Source organism: Pimephales promelas, chromosome 12 (genome assembly GCF_988280905.1).
Source record: "Pimephales promelas chromosome 12, fPimPro1.hap1.1, whole genome shotgun sequence".
Taxonomy (NCBI): Eukaryota; Metazoa; Chordata; class Actinopteri; order Cypriniformes; family Leuciscidae; genus Pimephales; species Pimephales promelas.
In genome coordinates, this window is record NC_142780.1 from 36,101,390 (window position 1) to 36,121,287 (window position 19,898).

General features: G+C 44.2%; 1 protein-coding gene across 7 annotated transcripts in view; it reads left to right on the top strand.

Annotated features, from left to right (window-relative positions):
* csmd3a (CUB and Sushi multiple domains 3a) overlaps nucleotides 1-19,898 on the top strand; it is a 310,494-nt gene that overhangs the window by 184,411 nt on the left and 106,185 nt on the right. For all 7 annotated transcript variants that reach the window (XR_016145833.1, XM_089118090.1, XM_089118092.1 and 4 more), the window contains 3 exons: nucleotides 1,885-1,998; nucleotides 2,914-3,009; nucleotides 3,528-3,731. Coding sequence is in view for 6 of the 7 variants with exons in the window: in XM_089118090.1 (XP_088974216.1) it covers nucleotides 1,885-1,998; nucleotides 2,914-3,009; nucleotides 3,528-3,731 (414 nt within the window). In the remaining variant the exon portion in view is untranslated. The remainder of the gene's footprint in view (nucleotides 1-1,884; nucleotides 1,999-2,913; nucleotides 3,010-3,527; nucleotides 3,732-19,898) is intronic.

A 19,898-nucleotide genomic window follows, 5' to 3' on the forward strand; every position in this document is an offset into this window, starting at 1 on the left:
ACCCTCCCTATTTTCTTGAATGTATTGCTTTTCCCATATTTTCAGACACTCCCTCATATTTTGATACTGTTTATAATTTTTAGCACCAAATATTTTTGTGGCACATGATTCATTGCATTTTTATCAGCTTCAAGCACAACTACACAATAAAAAACTTTCACAAAATCTTTAACAATCACTTTTGCTCACTACTGTACATGTATGTAAATTTTAGCCATTTTAACTGGAAAACAAGACAAAAGCACTGATTTATGAAAATGATGTTTAGCAATGAACTTAAGATTTCCTAAAGCCCCAGTGTTGTGTGGCTGAATTATTGCGTTATCTTTGCTTCACCTCCTCAGGTGAACTTCATGTTGCTGAAATTGTGTTGTGCTGCTTTCAAACGAAACAAATGTGCAACTACCGTACCTCATCCAATTACAGGAAATACATTTCCTTCAAATGCCTGAAAGTAGAAAGAAAGAGCAAGAGTGATTGTGAATTATTCATAAGAAATGACAAACATATGGCTGTGTTTTTCTCACCTTTTCTCACGGTTGTTTTATGATCTGTCTAATGTACGCCGATGGCCTGAAGGCAGACTGTGTTCTGAGGCCTTCGGGCGAAACACATTCACTTACTCTCGTTACCGGTCCTGTATCGACGTCTCCTCTGGTTTATAGCTTTATTTGGAGTTGCGATATTAATTTATGGCATTTCCCTGCAGAAGTTTGAATCTCTTGTTAGGGCTTTTGTGCTGTGACTTTAGGAGGGCTGGTTATTACTGAATTCAATAAGTGATGATTGTGTTGGGAACACTGCTATAAGGGGGGACAGAAATATGAGCTATAATGTTGAAGATGTCATATACTCCACCTTTTATTAGCTCTAGGACTGCTCGTTTCACACGAGGTCCCTTTGAAAGCCACTGAGGGAGAACGCCGTTTCTGTTAGGGGTTCAACCAGAGGAAAGACACTTCATGAAGGAGATGTTGGAGAAATGTTTGGAATGTATCAATTGTGGATGGGTGGATGGATGGATTGATTCATGAGTGGGTGGGCTATGGATAGATGGATGGATGGATGGATGGATGAGTGGGTGGATGGATGGATGTGTTTGTTGTTGGATTGGTGGATGGATGGATGGATGGATGGATGGATGTGTTGGTGGGTGGATGGATGGATGGATGGGTGAGTGGATGGATGGATGGATGGGTGGGTGGGTGGATGGATGGATGGGTGAGTGGATGGGTGGATGGATGGGTGGGTGTATGGATGGATGTGTGGGTGGATGGATGGATTGATGAGTGGGTGGGCTTTGGGTGGGTGGGTGGATGGATGGATGTGTGAGTGGATGGGTGGATGGATGGGTGGATGGATTAATGGATTGATGGATGGATTGATGGATGGATGGATGGGTGGGTGGATGGATTGATGGATGGAGTTGGATGGATGGATTGATGAGTGGGTGGGCTTTGGGTGGGTGGGTGGATGGATGGATGGATGGATGGACGGATGGGTGGATGGATGTGTGGGTGGGTGGGTGGATTGATGAGTGGGTGGGCTTTGGGTGGGTGGATGGATGGATGGATGGATGGATGGATGGATGGACGGATGGGTGGATGGATTGATGAGTGGGTGGGTGGGTTATGAAATATTTCTATAGACGCTGTACTCCCCCTCAGAGATATGAACACTGTCCTCAAATACACTGGACTCAGATCTCACACAGCAGTCAATGTTTTATAGGTAGTGCCTGTTTTGAAGACACACTCTTTTCCTCCTCTGTGGCAATACAGTCTCTCTCTCTCTCTCTCTCTCTCTCTCTCTCTCTCTCTCTCTCTCTCTCTCTCTCTCTCTCTCTCTCTCTCTCTCTCTCTCTCTCTCTCTCTCACACTACAGTTCTCTTCGGCCAGTTTCTGTTCTTCCAGACGAGCTCTAACGATGTGGTTGAGATCTTCGACGGGCCGTCGACCGAGTCTGCGCTCCTCAGCTCCAGCTACGGCTCTCACTCAGGTAAAGGCTTTGTTTACCGCGGGACACCAACTAAAGGCTCGTCTACCGAGACCAGGTGACATTACACCACACACTGTCAGATCTCGTTCCTGCTGTGTGTCGATGTTAATGTGCTTCTGACGCGCAGTCGGGCTGCAGTGTTTACACATTTATACCAGGGTTATTAGGGTTAGGGATCAGGGGCGGAGATGGGTAGGATTAGGGGTGGAGTTAGGGATCAGGGGGTGGAGATGGGTAGGATTAGGGGTGGGGTTAGGGTTCAGGGGCGGAGATGGTTAGGATTAGGGGTGGAGTTAGGGATCAGGGGGTGGAGATGTGTAGGATTAAGGGTGGGGTTAGGGATCAAGGGGTGGAGATGAGTAGGTTTAGGTACATGTAATGTGGGAGGAGTTGGATCTGGATCCAACTCCTCCCCCTGGATTTCGTGTTCAGCAGTGAGGGATATCTCGGACACGGTAGGCTGCGATGACATCGGTTGGGCCACAAGTTAAATGTGGCACTTTTTAAAATGTTTTTAATAGTGTTTTATTATAATGTTTGAATATAAAATATATCAAATTATATAACATTTTGTGAATATATTTGAATGAATGCATTAATAGTAACAAAATAAAGAAATGTAATTAAAATACTGTTTTGCAATGCTATTAAATTTATGAAAGTTAAACTTTTCGCTCAAATTTCTATGCTGACACTGCATGTAATATATTTTTTAACAATGCATGTTGTATTAAAATAGAAAAGGATGCAACACAGTACACACACTTTCACTCGTAGTCTCAACCTGCGGACGGCTCTTGTTGGTGATCTGAAGACACATCATTTCTTCAACCCTATTCATGTGGCACACACACTGATGATTTTCGTTTAAGTTGTTTTTCTTTCTCTCATCTCCTCAAATTTCTCATTTCATAGGAGAGCCGTTGCCGCTGAGCTCTGCCAATGAAATCACCATCAGGTTCAAAACCGAGGGACCCAATACAGCTAAAGGTTTTCATTTCGTGTATCAAGGTGTGTATTTCTCAGCTGCTCTGTAGTGCTGTTTTCATGCTATATTCCAGTATACACTAGGCGTGTAACAATTTATCGTGTCACAATATATCGCCATACAAAAATGCACCAAAACATATTGTGGATAGTGACAATATGTATTGTGTATAGTTAAAAAAATACTGTGTGAGAACTGAGGAGTTTTCAGAGTTTAGTGTCAGTACTACATTAAACTACTATATAATGTTGAATATAATTTATATTGTCCTTTGCTTTTCCAGCACCAAGTCCAAGCCTATTCATTTACACACACAATGTAACATCCAATTAAGCATTTTAACAGTACATTTTTCGTTAACCTTTTATCATATGTCATGGAATATCACAATAATATCGAATCATGTGTTCAGTTTCATGATATGTCTGGAATCGTACAAAACTCCTACTATACACTGATGTAAAAGTAAATGAACTGTATAGTGTATATTTATTATGCAGATTTATAAAAATCTAATGTTTTTCCTCTTGTATTTCCGTAGCTGTTCCACGGACCAGTGCTTCCCAGTGCAGCTCCATGCCCGAGCCTCGCTATGGGAAGCGCATTGGGAATGACTTTGGATTGGGCACGCTTGTGCTGTTCGAATGTAACCCAGGCTACTCTCTCCACGGTGCCAGTGCCATCAGGTGTGAGGCCGTGCCCAACTCTCTGGCCCAATGGAACGGCACTGTGCCAACATGTGTGGGTATGTACATACACCCCCTCACGTCTGTGTGCTCAATATTGCCAAACACTTCCCAATACTGCCCAACATTGCCAAATACTGCCCAACACTGCCCAACATTGCCCAATACTGCCCAATACTGCCCAATACTGCCCAATACTGCCCAAAACTGCTCAACACTGCCCAAAACTGCCCAAAACTGCCCAATACTGCCCAACACTGCCCAAAACTGCCCAACACTGCCCAATACTGCCCAACACTGCCCAATACTGCCCAATACTGCCCAAAACTGCCCAACACTGCCCAAAACTGCCCAACACTGCCCAACATTGCCCAATACTGCCCAACACTGCCCAACATTGCCCAATACTGCCCAATACTGCCCAATACTGCCCAAAACTGCCCAACACTGCCCAAAACTGCCCAACACTGCCCAAAACTGCCCAATATCCCAAAACTGCCCAACACTGCTCAATACTGCCCAAAACTGCCCAAAACTGCCCAATACTGCCCAAAACTGCCCAATACTGCCCTAAACTGCCCAACACTGCCCAACACTGCCCAAAACTGCCCAAAACTGCCCAATACTACTTAATACTGCCCAATACTGCCCAATACTGCCCAACACTGCCCAACACTGCCCAATACTGCCCAAAACTGCCCAACACTGCCCAAAACTGCCCAATACTGCCCAATAGTGCCCAATACTGCCCAACACTGCCCAACACTGCCCAACACTGCCCAATACTGCCCAAAACTGCCCAACACTGCCCAACACTGCCCAACACTGCCCAATACTGCCCAAAACTGCCCAACACTGCCCAACACTGCCCAAAACTGCCCAACACTGCCCAGTGCCCAACACTTCCCAATACTGCCCAAAACTGCCCAACACTGCCCAATACTGCCCAAAACTGCCCAACACTGCCCAACACTTCCCAATACTGCCCAATACTGCCCAAAACTGCCCAAAACTGCCCAATACTGCCCAAAACTGCCCAATACTGCCCTAAACTGCCCAATACTGCCCAAAACTGCCCAACACTGCCCAAAACTGCCCAATACTGCCCAATACTGCCCAATACTGCCCAACACTGCCCAACACTGCCCAAAACTGCCCAATACTGCTTAATACTGCCCAACACTGCCCAACACTGCCCAATACTGCCCAAAACTGCCCAACACTGCCCAACACTGCCCAATACTGCCCAAAACTGCCCAACACTGCCCAGTGCCCAACACTTCCCAATACTGCCCAAAACTGCCCAAAACTGCCCAACACTGCCCAATACTGCCCAAAACTGCCCAACACTGCCCAACACTTCCCAATACTGCCCAAAACTGCCCAATACTGCCCAAAACTGCCCAACACTGCCCAACACTGCCCAATACTGCCCAAAACTGCCCAACACTGCCCAGTGCCCAACACTTCCCAATACTGCCCAAAACTGCCCAAAACTGCCCAACACTGCCCAATACTGCCCAAAACTGCCCAACACTGCCCAACACTGCCCAAAACTGCCCAATACTGCCCAAAACTGCCCAACACTGCCCAACACTGCCCAACACTGCTTAATACTGCCCAACACTGCCCAACACTGCCCAAAACTGCCCAATACTGCCCAATACTGCCCAATACTGCCCAACACTGCCCAACACTGCCCAACACTGCCCAACACTGCCCAATACTGCCCAAAACTGCCCAACACTGCCCAACACTGCCCAATACTGCCCAAAACTGCCCAACACTGCCCAGTGCCCAACACTTCCCAATACTGCCCAAAACTGCCCAAAACTGCCCAACACTGCCCAATACTGCCCAAAACTGCCCAACACTGCCCAACACTTCCCAATACTGCCCAAAACTGCCCAATACTGCCCAAAACTGCCCAACACTGCCCAACACTGCCCAATACTGCCCAAAACTGCCCAACACTGCCCAGTGCCCAACACTTCCCAATACTGCCCAAAACTGCCCAACACTGCCCAACACTGCCCAATACTGCCCAATACTGCCCAAAACTGCCCAACACTGCCCAACACTGCCCAACACTGCTTAATACTGCCCAACACTGCCCAACACTGCCCAAAACTGCCCAAAACTGCCCAACACTGCCCAAAACTGCCCAATATCCCAAAACTGCCCAACACTGCCCAAAACTGCCCAATACTGCCCAACACTGCCCAACACTGCCCAACACTGCCCAAAACTGCCCAATACTGCCCAAAACTGCCCAATACTGCCCTAAACTGCCCAACACTTCCCAATACTGCCCAAAACTGCCCAAAACTGCCCAAAACTGCCCAATACTGCCCTAAACTGCCCAACACTGCCCAAAACTGCCCAATACTGCCCAACACTGCCCAACACTGCCCAACACTGCCCAAAACTGCCCAAAACTGCCCAAAACTGCCCAATACTGCCCAAAACTGCCCAATACTGCCCAATACTGCTTAATACTGCCCAATACTGCTTAATACTGCCCAATACTGCTTAATACTGCCCAATACTGCCCAATACTGCTTAATACTGCCCAATACTGCCCAATACTCCCCAATACTGCTTAATACTGCCCAATACTGCCCAATACTGCTTAATACTGCCCAATACTGCCCAATACTCCCCAATACTGCTTAATACTGCCCAATACTGCCCAATACTGCCCAAAACTGCCCAACACTGCCCAACACTGCCCAAAACTGCCCAACACTGCCCAATACTGCCCAATACTCCCCAATACTGCTTAATACTGCCCAATACTGCCCAACACTGCCCAACACTGCCCAACACTGCCCGACACTGCCCAATACTGCCCAATACTGCCCAAAACTGCCCAACACTGCCCAACACTGCCCAACACTGCCCAATACTGCCCAATACTGCTTAATACTGCCCAATACTGCCCAATACTGCCCAATACTGCCCAACACTGCCCAACACTGCCCAAAACTGCCCAACACTGCCCAATACTGCCCAATACTGCTCAACACTGCCCAATACTGCCCAACACTGCTCAACACTTCCCAAAACTGCAGATTAAAAATATATAAACTGAAATATATAACTATTAAATATATAAAAATAAAAGAAACAGATTAAAAACTTATTAAGAAGTTCACCCATTTTTTGTATGTGCGCTGTAAATTTTGAATGCTTGAATTATGAATGAACTAGATTATCGTGCAGTTTGCGTATAGCAACATGCTAATGCCAATCTCTGTTGAGATCAATAGTGAGTTGTGCTTGACATGATCAGCACTGTTCATGTTACGAGTTTCTGTCTTCATAAAAGTGTTCCAGATCACTCGTCCCGAGGAGTCGTTGTGAAACAGAGCCGGGAGATTCGAGGGGGTTTTATTAAAAATAAATGTGCCGGGAGCTAATGGATAATGCAGCGTTCACACACTGTGGAGGAAAGGCCCCATGAAACGCAATTTCAAGTAAATGCGAATCTCGGGTAAATCTCTTGATGCAAGTTGACAGAATACTTTTCTTCTCACTGTGTCCTCGTGCAATCTAATTGAAACACTCCTATGAGAGAATCAACAGGTGCTAGAAGCAAAGCTTACGCTCTCACCAAGCAAGCCATGCGCCCTCACTTTCTGAGCTCGCGCTGTAGAACAAGTAGATGTGATTTAGGATTACACATTATTTTTCCCCTGGTGTCTTTTCATCATCATTTTTCACCTTCGCTCTGATCCGTGGGAATAATTGGGTTGTTTTTTTCCATGCTGTACCTTTTCAGATTTCTGTGTTAAAGCTTCTTCACATGTTAAATTAGCGTCAGGACCTTCGTTATCAGGGGGTTTTAGGTGTAGCTCACCTGCATCGCTCTGCCTCATATTCATAAGCAATTTGATGTACATTTTCTGAAGAAATTGTGATTGGTGCTTGCCGTGACAAAACTCGGCACCAACGTCTGTTGCGTGATATCTTGTCTTTTATTTATTTATTTGTAAAGCACCGTTAAGAACCAAAGCTAGTCAGTTTCCAATAAAATGTAATTTAACACTTTTAAAAGACTGTGTTCTTTGATCCGAAAAATCCGACTGATTTTTTTTTCAAAATCACCTTCGCGATTGTTAGTAATAATAATATGTATTTACTGAAATAAAATAAATATGATTTTATTGTATTATATTATGTCATATTATTATAATGAATGCTAATTATGTCGGAAATTAAAGCATTAATCTAAATTAGCGTGATGATAATTTTCACTTTTAATTTACTTTCTATTTACTCATCTAAAATAAAAAAATGAATTGAAATTTAATCTATTTAGTCAATATGTAATATTACCAATACTGCTAATTCATTCTGCAATTATACTACAATATTAATAATAACAATTAAGTATGCATTTAGAGCATTGTAATTTATTTAGTATTTACTCATCTACAATAAATAAAATATTATGTTGTAATTAATGCCAATTAAGTCGGCAAATAAAGCATTCTTCTAAAATACGGTGACAGCATTGATTTGCCATTTTAATTTATTTCGCATTTACTGTAATTCCTTGTCTTTTATTTATTTATAAAACACCTTTAAAGGAGTAGTTCACTTTTTAAAAAAAACTTTTGCTGATAATTTACTCGCCCCCGTGTCATCCAAGATGTCCATGTCTTTTTTTGAGAAATTAAGGTTTTTGATGAAAACATTCCAGGATTTTCTCCATATAATGGACTTCAATGGGGTCCAAACGGTCCAAGGTCCAAATGAGAGTTTCAGTGCAAACTGTTCAAAGCGCTTTAAACGACTCCAGACGATGAATAAGGGTCTTATCAAGCGAAGCGATCACTCATTTAATAAATAAATAACAAAGTTTAAGTTTTATAAGCTCAAATGCTCGCCTTGCTCTGTTCTGTGATGCGCGTTCGTGACTCTCCTGTTCGAACTTGTTCATCAAAATTAATAAATCTTTTTCCGAGTCATTTGGTTCATTCAACGAACAAATTGTCTCGGAAAAAGATTCGTTCATTTTGATGAACGAGTTCGAACAGTAGAGTCACAAGTCATTTGGTTCATTCAACAAACAAATTGACTCGGAAAAAGATTCGTTCATTTTGATCAACGAGTTGGAACAGGAGAGTCACAAAACGATTGAATTTTTTGGAAAGTACTATTCACCTTCGTGAGTGTTGGTAATAACAAGCACCACTGATTAACTGTGTCGAGTTTTGCATTCGTACACTCCTTGTGGGAATGGGAGCAGGTCTTGTGCGCGGATGCTGTACGCTGTAAATCTAGCGCTGCGCCTCTGACAGTAACAGCGGTTAGCATCGATTACTTCTGCTATAGGGAAGAGCCTCAATGAATCAGCAGGAGTTTTATATTCAGTGTCACAGTGTGTGTGTGTGTGTGTGTGTGTGTGTGTGTGTGTGTGTGGAAGAGCTCGTTTCTGCACAGGTGCAATCATTTGCTATTTTGATTAGATAAAGAAAATTAGATGCAATTTATTACATTTAAATTTATTTTTATTTTAGATATTATCAATATATTACCAATTATACTATTACTAATAATAACAATGAATTATGCGATTATTAGAGCATTCATTTAGATTAGTGTAATTTTAATTTATTAATTTTAATTTTTAATTTACATTATTTTGAATTATATTATAGAATATTAGATTATATTATAAATGTGATTAATAAATATTATAAATAATATAAAAAACATTATTATTATTATAAAAAACATTGCTTTTGTATATATATATATATGCTACAAGTTCTTGGGATCTTCGTCACTGACGGATTATGGAGAGGTTCGGCTTTACAAACATATAAATGCATCCAGTGCAATGAATCGTTTTCTTCATTAGTTTTTGGACATGTTTGCCAGAAGTATATGGTATTAAAGCATCAAGATATATTTATTTTAGAGAAAATGTTGTCGCTTTAAGCATACATTTGACAACATATGCTTAAAATTATAGTAGTAATTAATATGAATATTATCTTATTATTGATTATTAACAGGAGTTTTATATTCAGAGTATGTTTGTGTGTGTGTGAAGAGCTAGTTTCCTGCACAGGTGTTGCAGGATCATGTGTTTATTCACCTTTATCACTCTGTCTTATCTAAAATAATTCCTAAAATATCGTGAGTGCACATTGTGTCCGCCGCTGCAGTCGTGGCCGCGCGAGTTCAATTCCAGACGTGTCGGATCCCAGTCCGCCTCCATCCCGAGGGATTTCATGTCTCACCTCATGTTAGGGATAATAATGTGCAGATCTATTTTTACACACATCTGCTGACAGCTGTCAGTTACACACACACACACACACACCGAGAGAGAGAGAGAGAGACACATCATTTGAGCTGATGTTCACGGCAAAAAGGGGAAAATATCATTATATAACAATCAGATTAATATTAATTATGTTATTAGAGCATTGATCTAAATTTATTTGCCATTTTAATATAATATTTAGTATTTACTCATCTATAATAAAAAATAATGATTCATAATCAAATATGATGTATTACTAATATAAATTCTGCAATAAGAGCATTAATATAAATTAGGTTGTCAGCAATAATTTGCCATTTTTTATTTGATATTTTTAATTTACTCATCTATAATAAATAGAATTAATGCTAATTTAGTCTGAGAATTTAAGCATTAAATTAAATTAGAGTGACAGCGACACTTTTTTAGTTAATATTTGCTTATATATCTAAAATAAAAATAAATCTAAATTTATTACATTTATTAATATATTATATTATATTACCAATTGTCACGGATCCATCTGCGTCAGCACCAGACACCTTCACTCCGCCCACTCGTTCCAGCTCCCCAGCCTTCTAATCACCGTCACCTGCCCGCATCAATCACCGTCCCAATCATCCTCCCTTCATAAACTCACTCCTCACAGTCACTCACCGTCTGGTCTCGTCGACACACCGGCTACAGACTCCCGCTACTCTAAACCCTGGTTTTGAGATCTACTTACCTGCTTTCTGTCGTCCTGTCTGCTCCTTCTCCGCTCCTGGTCCCCGGTCACCCGCTGCTCATCCGTCCGCTGCCTCAGCTCTCCATCTCCCAACCCTACTCAAGATAAGATACCCTTCATCAGACTGTTTCCCGATCGATTACTGAACTTCATTCATTATCTACTCACCTACTGTCTACCCTATCCTCTGTGTCTATAAACCTGGTTACCCTCATCCATCTGTGTCCTTCTAGTCTGTGACAGAAGACCAGACCAACAACATGCTGCAGCCTACCCCGAGCACCAGCGCTACACCGACCCCACCCTCTCCTACCATTCCCCGGACCAGCGCGTCAGCACTCTCCACGGCCACCGTCACCACTTCTTCCCCATCTGCCTCTGCCAGTCCCATGGCCCAACCAGCGCCCTTCTCTGGCGAGGAGGAGGAGTGCAGCGGCTTCCTCCTGCAGTGCGAGCTCTACATGGAGATGAATCCATCCGCCTTCCCCACCGAACGATCTAAGGTCGCCTTCTTCATCTCACTCCTGCGAGGTCGAGCGCTCAATTGGGCTCATGCCCTGTGGAAAGATCGAGGTCCAGTTACTCGGACGTTTGCTGCTTTCTCCGGTCATTTCATCGAGGTATTCTCGCAGTCTGCACATTCCATCTCGGTGCAAGACCAGCTGTACCGGTTGCGGCAAGGGAGATCGTCCGTTGCCTCCTACGCTCTGCAGTTCCGCACCCTCGCCGCCACTCTCGGGTGGAACGAGAGCGCGCTCATCACCGCATACCGTCATGGCTTGAATTCAGACATCCGTCTTCAGCTCGCGATCTATGATGACACCGTGGGAATAGAAAGCATCATCCAGCGATCCATTCGCATTGATCAGCGCCGCACAGCCTGCCAGCTCGACAGCCCTGCACTCCCACCTCCTCGTCCAGCGTCCCGTCATCACAGTCCTCCAGCACCAGAGCCGATGGACATTGGTACCTCGCGACTGCCAGTGTCCGAGAGAAATCGGCGCATCACCAACGGTCTATGCCTATACTGTGGAGCCTCCGGTCACCTGCTCGCCACCTGCCCCATTCGTCCGCCCCGACCCGCTGTGAGTACAGTCCACCTACCACTACCCATTTCCCCCTTGAAATGTACTGCTGCCACTCTCACTTATCTGAACCGTTCCCTTTCAGTTCAGGCGCTGATCGACTCCGGATCAGCGGCCAATTTCATCTCTCTGTCCACCTTAAACCGGCTACAAACCAGGCAACGATCCATTCCCCACAAACTGCAAGTACAAACCATCCTCGGTCAACCTCTGGGGCGCGGTCGGGTCGGACATCGCAGTCCCGACCTGGGGCTGGAGATCGGCTGGCTTCATAAGGAGGAGATCTCTTTCCTGGTGCTGGAGGGCTCCACAGCCGAGATCATCCTGGGGCGCCCCTGGTTGGAGACCCACTCCCCGCATGTCCAGTGGTCCACCGGCGAGATCCTACGGTGGGGGGAGGACTGCTTCCATCACTGCCTGCCATCTGTGACGAGGACCTCCGCTCATACCACCACTCCGATCGTTCCTCTCTCCACCACCTCCGTGGATAGGCCACCTGCTGGACATCCTCCCGAGATTCCTCCTCCCTACCGGGCGTTCCAGGATGTCTTCGATGAACACCAAGCGACCACCCTACCTCCACATCGGCCATGGGACTGCGCGATCGATCTGCTGCCTGGGGCGGTCCTACCGCGGGGTAAGATCTACCCTCTGTCCATCCCGGAACAGAAGGCCATGGGGGAGTACATCCAGGAGGCTCTCGACCACGGATTCATCCGACCATCTGTGTCCCCTGCCGCTTCGAGCTTCTTCTTCGTGGGGAAAAAGGATGGAGGCTTGCGCCCCTGCATCGACTACCGTACCCTCAATCAAGCTACTGTCAAATTCCGCTATCCTCTTCCTCTGGTCCCAGCCGCCCTGGAACAACTCCGAGGGGCATCCATTTACACCAAGCTAGATCTTCGTAGTGCCTACAACCTCATCCGCATCCGGGAAGGTGATGAGTGGAAGACCGCCTTCATCACCCCCGCGGGGCACTACGAATATCTCGTGATGCCCTTCGGATTGTCCAACTCACCCGCCATCTTCCAAGGTTTCATGAATGAGATATTCCGCGATCTCCTCAACCAGTGTGTCATCATTTACATCGACGATATCCTCATCTACTCCCCCGACCTGACCTCTCATATCCATCACGTTCAAACAGTACTCACCCGGCTCCGAGACTATCAACTCTATCTCAAACTGGAGAAATGTGAATTCCACCAAAGCACCATCCAATTCCTCGGCTACATCATCACTCCCCACGGTATCACCATGGACCAGAGGAAGGTGGAAGCGGTACTCCACTGGCCCCAACCCACCACCCGTAAGGAGCTTCAGCGCTTCCTGGGGTTTGCCAATTTCTACCGCCGGTTCATCCAGAACTTCAGTCCCCTCAGCTCTTCCCTCACCGACCTTCTCAAGAGTGGGGCCAAGTCTCTATCCTGGAACGACCAAGCCACCCGCGCATTTCAAGACCTGAAGACCGCCTTCAGCTCCGCTCCTACCCTGGCTCTTCCGGACCCAGCCTTACCGTTCCTCGTCGAAGTGGATGCATCCATCTCGGGGGTAGGAGCGGTCCTCTCTCAGCGGCAGGGGAACCCACCTCAACTCCACCCATGCGCCTTCTACTCTAAGAAACTGTCCCCGGCGGAGCAAAATTATGACATTGGCAACCGGGAGTTACTGGCCATCAAACTCGCGCTGGAGGAATGGCGGCACTGGCTGGAGGGAGCCCAACACCCTTTTACTGTGATCACGGACCATCGTAACCTTGAATACCTCCGAGAGGCCAAGAGACTCAATCCCCGTCAAGCCCGTTGGGCCCTGTTCTTCACACGCTTCAATTTCTCAGTCACCTATCGCCCCGGAGATAAGAATGTGAAAGCCGACTCCCTCTCACGTCAGTTCCAACCCGAGGTCCCTCCTGTGGAGGCCGAAACCATTCTCCCTCCAGCCGTGGTGGTCAGCCCCATTCAGTGGAGCATGGATGAGCACATCGCCGAGGCCACCCAGCTTGAACCTGCTCCGCCGGGAGGTCCAGAGGGACGGGTCTATGTCCCAACTCGTTTACGCCTGTCCCTCATGGACTCAGTTCACTCCTCGCCGGGCTCTGGACACCCAGGCAGCCAGTCCACTCTCTCGCTCGTCCAACAGCGCTACTGGTGGCCGGGTATGGCCCAGGATGTCTCCCGGTTCGTCAAAGGATGCTCAGTCTGTGCCATGGCCAAAGTTCCCCGTCATCTCCCAGAAGGCAAACTAGTCCCTCTTCCCATACCCACTCGACCCTGGTCCCACCTCGGAGTGGACTTCGTCACTGACCTGCCCGTGTCTGACAATCACACCTGCATCCTAGTAGTAGTAGACCGCTTCTCTAAAGCGTGCAAGCTGATCCCCCTTCCAGGCCTTCCTACAGCCTTTGAAACAGCGGAGGCACTGTTCCAGCACATTTTCCGGAACTTCGGTCTCCCAGAGGACGTTGTCTCCGATCGAGGACCCCAATTCATCTCCCGTGTCTGGAGGGCTTTCTTCAACCTTCTGGGAGTGACCGTCAGCCTCACTTCGGGTTATCATCCCCAGTCAAACGGCCAGACTGAGCGGAAGATCCAGGAGATAGGGAGATACCTGCGGTCATACTGCCACGATCATCAGGACTGTTGGAGTCGTTACCTGCCCTGGGCCGAGTATGCACAGAACTCTCTCCGTCAAACCACCACCGGACTCACCCCATTCCAGTGCATACTCGGCTACCAACCTCCACTCTTCCCCTGGTCAGGAGAACCATCAGACGTCCCAGCAGTCCACCATTGGTTCCAGACGAGCGAGAGAGTCTGGGACTCAGCTCATACTCACCTCCAGCGGGCTGTTCGGAGACACCAGAACCAGGCCAACCTACGCCGGTCCGACACCCCTCACTACCTTCCCGGACAACTGGTCTGGCTATCCACCCGGGACATCCGTCTCCGACAGCCCTGTCGAAAGCTGAGTCCCAGATACATCGGACCTTTCGCGATACAGAGGCAGATCAACCCCGTCACCTACCGGCTGGTCCTTCCCGCTCACTACCGCATCGCACCCACCTTCCACGTCTCCTTGCTGAAGCCCTACACTAACCCTCTCTCTCCTTCTTCCCCAGAGTCTGGTGCTGCGGAGGTGCCCCCTCCTCCTGCAGATCCTGAAGACGATAACATCTATCGAGTCCATGAGATCCTCGACTCCCGACGACGGGGCGGCCGCTTGGAGTATCTCGTGGACTGGGAGGGATTCGGTGCTGAGGAGAGATGTTGGGTCGACCGGGAGGACATACTGGACCCCTCCTTACTCCAGGACTTTCACACCACCCACCCAGATCGTCCAGCGCCCCGGGGCCGTGGTCGGCCCCGTCGTCGGTCCCGTCTGCCAGCTGGAGCTGGCCGTGGAGGGGGGGGGTACTGTCACGGATCCATCTGCGTCAGCACCAGACACCTTCACTCCGCCCACTCGTTCCAGCTCCCCAGCCTTCTAATCACCGTCACCTGCCCGCATCAATCACCGTCCCAATCATCCTCCCTTCATAAACTCACTCCTCACAGTCACTCACCGTCTGGTCTCGTCGACACACCGGCTACAGACTCCCGCTACTCTAAACCCTGGTTTTGAGATCTACTTACCTGCTTTCTGTCGTCCTGTCTGCTCCTTCTCCGCTCCTGGTCCCCGGTCACCCGCTGCTCATCCGTCCGCTGCCTCAGCTCTCCATCTCCCAACCCTACTCAAGATAAGATACCCTTCATCAGACTGTTTCCCGATCGATTACTGAACTTCATTCATTATCTACTCACCTACTGTCTACCCTATCCTCTGTGTCTATAAACCTGGTTACCCTCATCCATCTGTGTCCTTCTAGTCTGTGACACCAATAAAACAAATTAAATCTGCAATTAGAGCATTATTTTAAATTAGCCTAATTTTTATTTATTTATATTTACTCACCTAAAATATATTATATTATATTATATTATATTATATTATATTATATTATATTATATTATATTATATTATATTATAAATGCTAATTAAATCTCCAAATCAATAATTTTTATAAATTAGGGTGAAAGGATTAGTTTGATATTCAATTTATTTTTTGTATTTACTCATTAAAAATAAATGAAATGTAATCAATTGTATACTATACTATACTATATTATACTATACTGTAAATTAATATGATAGCATTTCTTTGCTATTTTACTTTAATATGAACCTAATAGTGCTGCTAGTAGTGAATAAACTGCATCAGTCCGAACGGACAATGAAGATCCAGTGAAGCCCAGACACAGCGTAAACGTCCAGCCTCGTCGTTAATGAGGCGGATTAATAGCAGACCAAACGACACCCTTATAATAGCACTAGCAGCCATGACAACATGTGTGTTACTCTATTTACGGTAGCGACTCACGTTCACATGAAACTGCTCTTTGCCCCGAGCGACTCGCTCAGCGTCTCTAGCACCGGCTGCTAATGAAGACATTAGCGTTAGCTCTTGATTATAGCGGGGGCGAGAGAGCGCGCGGCTACAGTCACCTGTGGAATATAGATGATCCGAGTGGAAGTCAACTGAATAATTGCCTCGAATTAACTTGTGAAATGTTCTGCAGGCATCAGAAGCGAGAGTGAAGAACACTGAATAAAGGAGCCTATACATGTTAAGGACACTCTAAAAAGTGCTGGGCTGTTTAACCCAATGTTGGGTCAAATGTGGATCAACCCAAACATTAATGATGCAATTTAACCCAATAGGTGTGTTTGTCCATATTTGACCCAAAAAAGGGTTAAAACAACCCAACATTTTTTTAGTGTAAATGTTACTGCTCCTGCTCTGTACAACTTACCTGTTATTATTATCAAGGAAAATCGAATGAACTTAACATTCATCTGACATCTAATTTACACATTTGAAGTAATTAAGTACACTCAAAGTTAAATTAACTTTTTATTCAAACAATATAACTTCACTCTAAAAATTGCTGGGTTGTTTCAATCCAACTTTGGGTCAAATATGGACGAAGCCAGCCACTGGGTTACATTTTTTAATTACATTTTTAACCCAACGTTTGGGTTTAACGTTTGACCCAAAGTTGGTATAAAACAACCCAGCGTTTTTAGAGTGTTGTTACACAATATACAACTAGATTGTGTTTTTGTGTATGAATATGTCATTTTGAGTAGAAAATAAATCCAGATTTACCAAACATAAAAACAAAAACAATGATAAAACGATGTAAATACAGCGGTGAAAACTCAACCTTATTAATTATTCATGCATAATGGGAACACCAGTATCAGAAAAGTTGAGTAGATTTTACTTAATTTTATATCATTGTGGGGTGACACTTGTGACAATACGCACTGTAAAAAATTTGGAGTAGGATTTACTTGAAAAAAACCTTGCTAAACGATCTCACTCAGAAAATGCTTGTAAATTTACAAAGATTTGCCAAGTAAAAACCTAAACATATTTATCAGTAGCTTTAATTAAAAATCTTTAAGTTAAATTTACTTGGAATATGGAATTAAGTAAACTTTACAAAAAATAAGTAATTTTAACTCTGCTAATAAAAGGTTGATTAATATCGATTTCCTTTGCCTTTGTATTACATTTCACTAAAACAAATCTTGAATTTTATTAGTCATTTATAGTCTGTGCTTTAATTTATATATACATCATGTCATCATGTCATCATACAGCTGGAAACCAGTGAAAAATGAGCCTCATTAATTATTCAAGGTCCAGTGCATGATGGGAACCCCAGTATCAGAGTAATTTAATATTGAGTAATTTTTACTTAATTTTATTGAGTTGATATTTACACTTTGATTTCTACTCGCTTGAATTAAGTACTGATGTGGAATTAGTTTTTTAAATTCTTGCCTAAACTAACTTTTTCAAGTAAATTACATTAGGTTTTTTTTTTTTTACTAGTATTTACTTCACCAAAAAATCATTTTTTACAGTGTGGTTAAGTAGTTAACATGAGTTAATGTATACTTTAAAAAATGCTGGGTTGTTTTAACCCAATTTTGCGTCAAATATGGACAAACACAGCCCTTGGGTTACATTTTTAAATTACATTTTTAACCCAATGTTTGAGTTTGTCCATATTTGACCTAAATTGGGTTAAAACAACAGACTGTATTAACTAACATGTGCCAAGAATTTGCAATAGAGTATTAATTTTTGTTAATGTTATTTAATAAAAATACAGCTGTTCATTGTTTGATCGTTGTGCATGTTGACAAATACAAACTTTGATTTGAATAATGTATTAGTAAATGTTGGAATTTATATTAACTCAGATTAATTAATGCTGTAGAAGTATTCATGTTATAAGGTAGTTAACTAATGAACCTAATTGTAAAGTGTTACCGATTTAGGCTACTTATTTTTATTTTATTTTATTTTTTTGAATTCTTGGCTTTTTCATGTAGAAATAACATAATTTTTTTCTGATGTATTTTCTATGAGTGAAGGAGAAGCACTAGCAGATTCTCTTTTACACCCGGTGATTGAAAACAAAGCGATTGACTCGGGTCTCTCGGTGTCCTCGTGTGTGTGTGTGTGTGTGTGTGACTGATAGCGTCAGATACTGCCTGTGAAGACACAAACCCTTGCGCTAGTTAACATCCACAGAGGATTCGCGCTTATTGATGGCTACACAAAAGGTGCTGAGCACAATGTCCGGCGAAGCCTCAACTAGCAAATAAAAATGGCTCGACTGAGCCCTGCCAAGGTGACTGAGCGTGTCAGAAGATTCACTCCTCTCCTCTCAATTTAATCCAGTTAGTGTGTGTTTTTCCCCTCGGCTTTTCTTCTTAGCTGACGCTTGTGTGCTTTGTATGTTTTGAAAGGCACTAATGAAAATGGAAAATTGAAGTCATTTTTATACGCCGTGTTTCTCGTCTATTAGAAAGCACAATACTGTAATTATGAATGCATTGCAGTTCTTGGGATCTTCGTCACTGACGGAGGATGGAAAGGTTCGGCTTTACAAACATTAATGCATCTATAATGCAATGAATCATTTTCTGAATTAGTGTTTTGTTTTGCAGGAAACATACAGTATCAAAGCATCAATATGTTGTCACTTTAAGCATAAATTTGACCAAACGTGACACAATAAAACTATTATAAGAAAATAGCTGCAACGTCTCAATGAAGTTTATCTCATTTTTTAAGCAATGTTTATGAGGCTTTTGTGAAATATGAAGTTACATTACATCCTTCTAAATTCAATTTCTATTCTAATAGGTTTTGTGTACAGGGTTTTGGTCCAGTAAGTAATACTTTTCGGAATTTAATAGAAGAAAATTACTGGTGAGTCATCCAATATTTTATATATTTAACACACTCTGGCAACTTAGAAAATGTAGAGAATTCAACTAGTCGTGGTGAAATATATAACTGAGTATCATCGGCATAACAGTGGCAACTAATTCCATGTTTTCTTATAGTATTACCCAGTGGCAGCATAAAGATTGAGAACAGAAGAGGTCCTAACACTGAGCCTTGCTGCACCCCATCCTTTACTGACCTTATCTTTGAGTTTTTCCCAGTTTAAGCAGATGAAATGGTAACGGTCTGATAGACACAATCTAAACCACCTTAACTCCTGTCTTTAAGTTTAGTGTTTAAAACAACAGATAAAGTTGTGTGCGCTGCCATGGAATAACACTGACAAGTCATCTCTATACAGTCGTTAGGTAATCTAATGTTACTGGCTTGGTCAGTCACACATCAAAGTAATCAGACGCGATATTTAAAAATATATACTGTAATTGAGTGTCTATAAACCATAAACAGTGACGTGTCGAGGCGTCTCTCTCTCCTACTGTTTGTATAACGCAGACCCGTGATTCAATCGCAAATCAAGCAGTGATTGACAGCCCTCTGATCCAATGGCATTTGGGCATTGTCAGGTTGACTGTAAATCTAGCCCAATGATGTTGGGGGGGCACCGGGTGGGCCAATCAGATTCCAAGGGGGGGCCATTGCCCCCCTATAGACACGCCCCTGAATACCTGCTCCAAAGTGTCCACTTTTACATAGATTGAACTGGTGTCTGTTAGCCATAGCTGTGACTAAAAATATAATTATAGTTGCACTTAAGCTCGA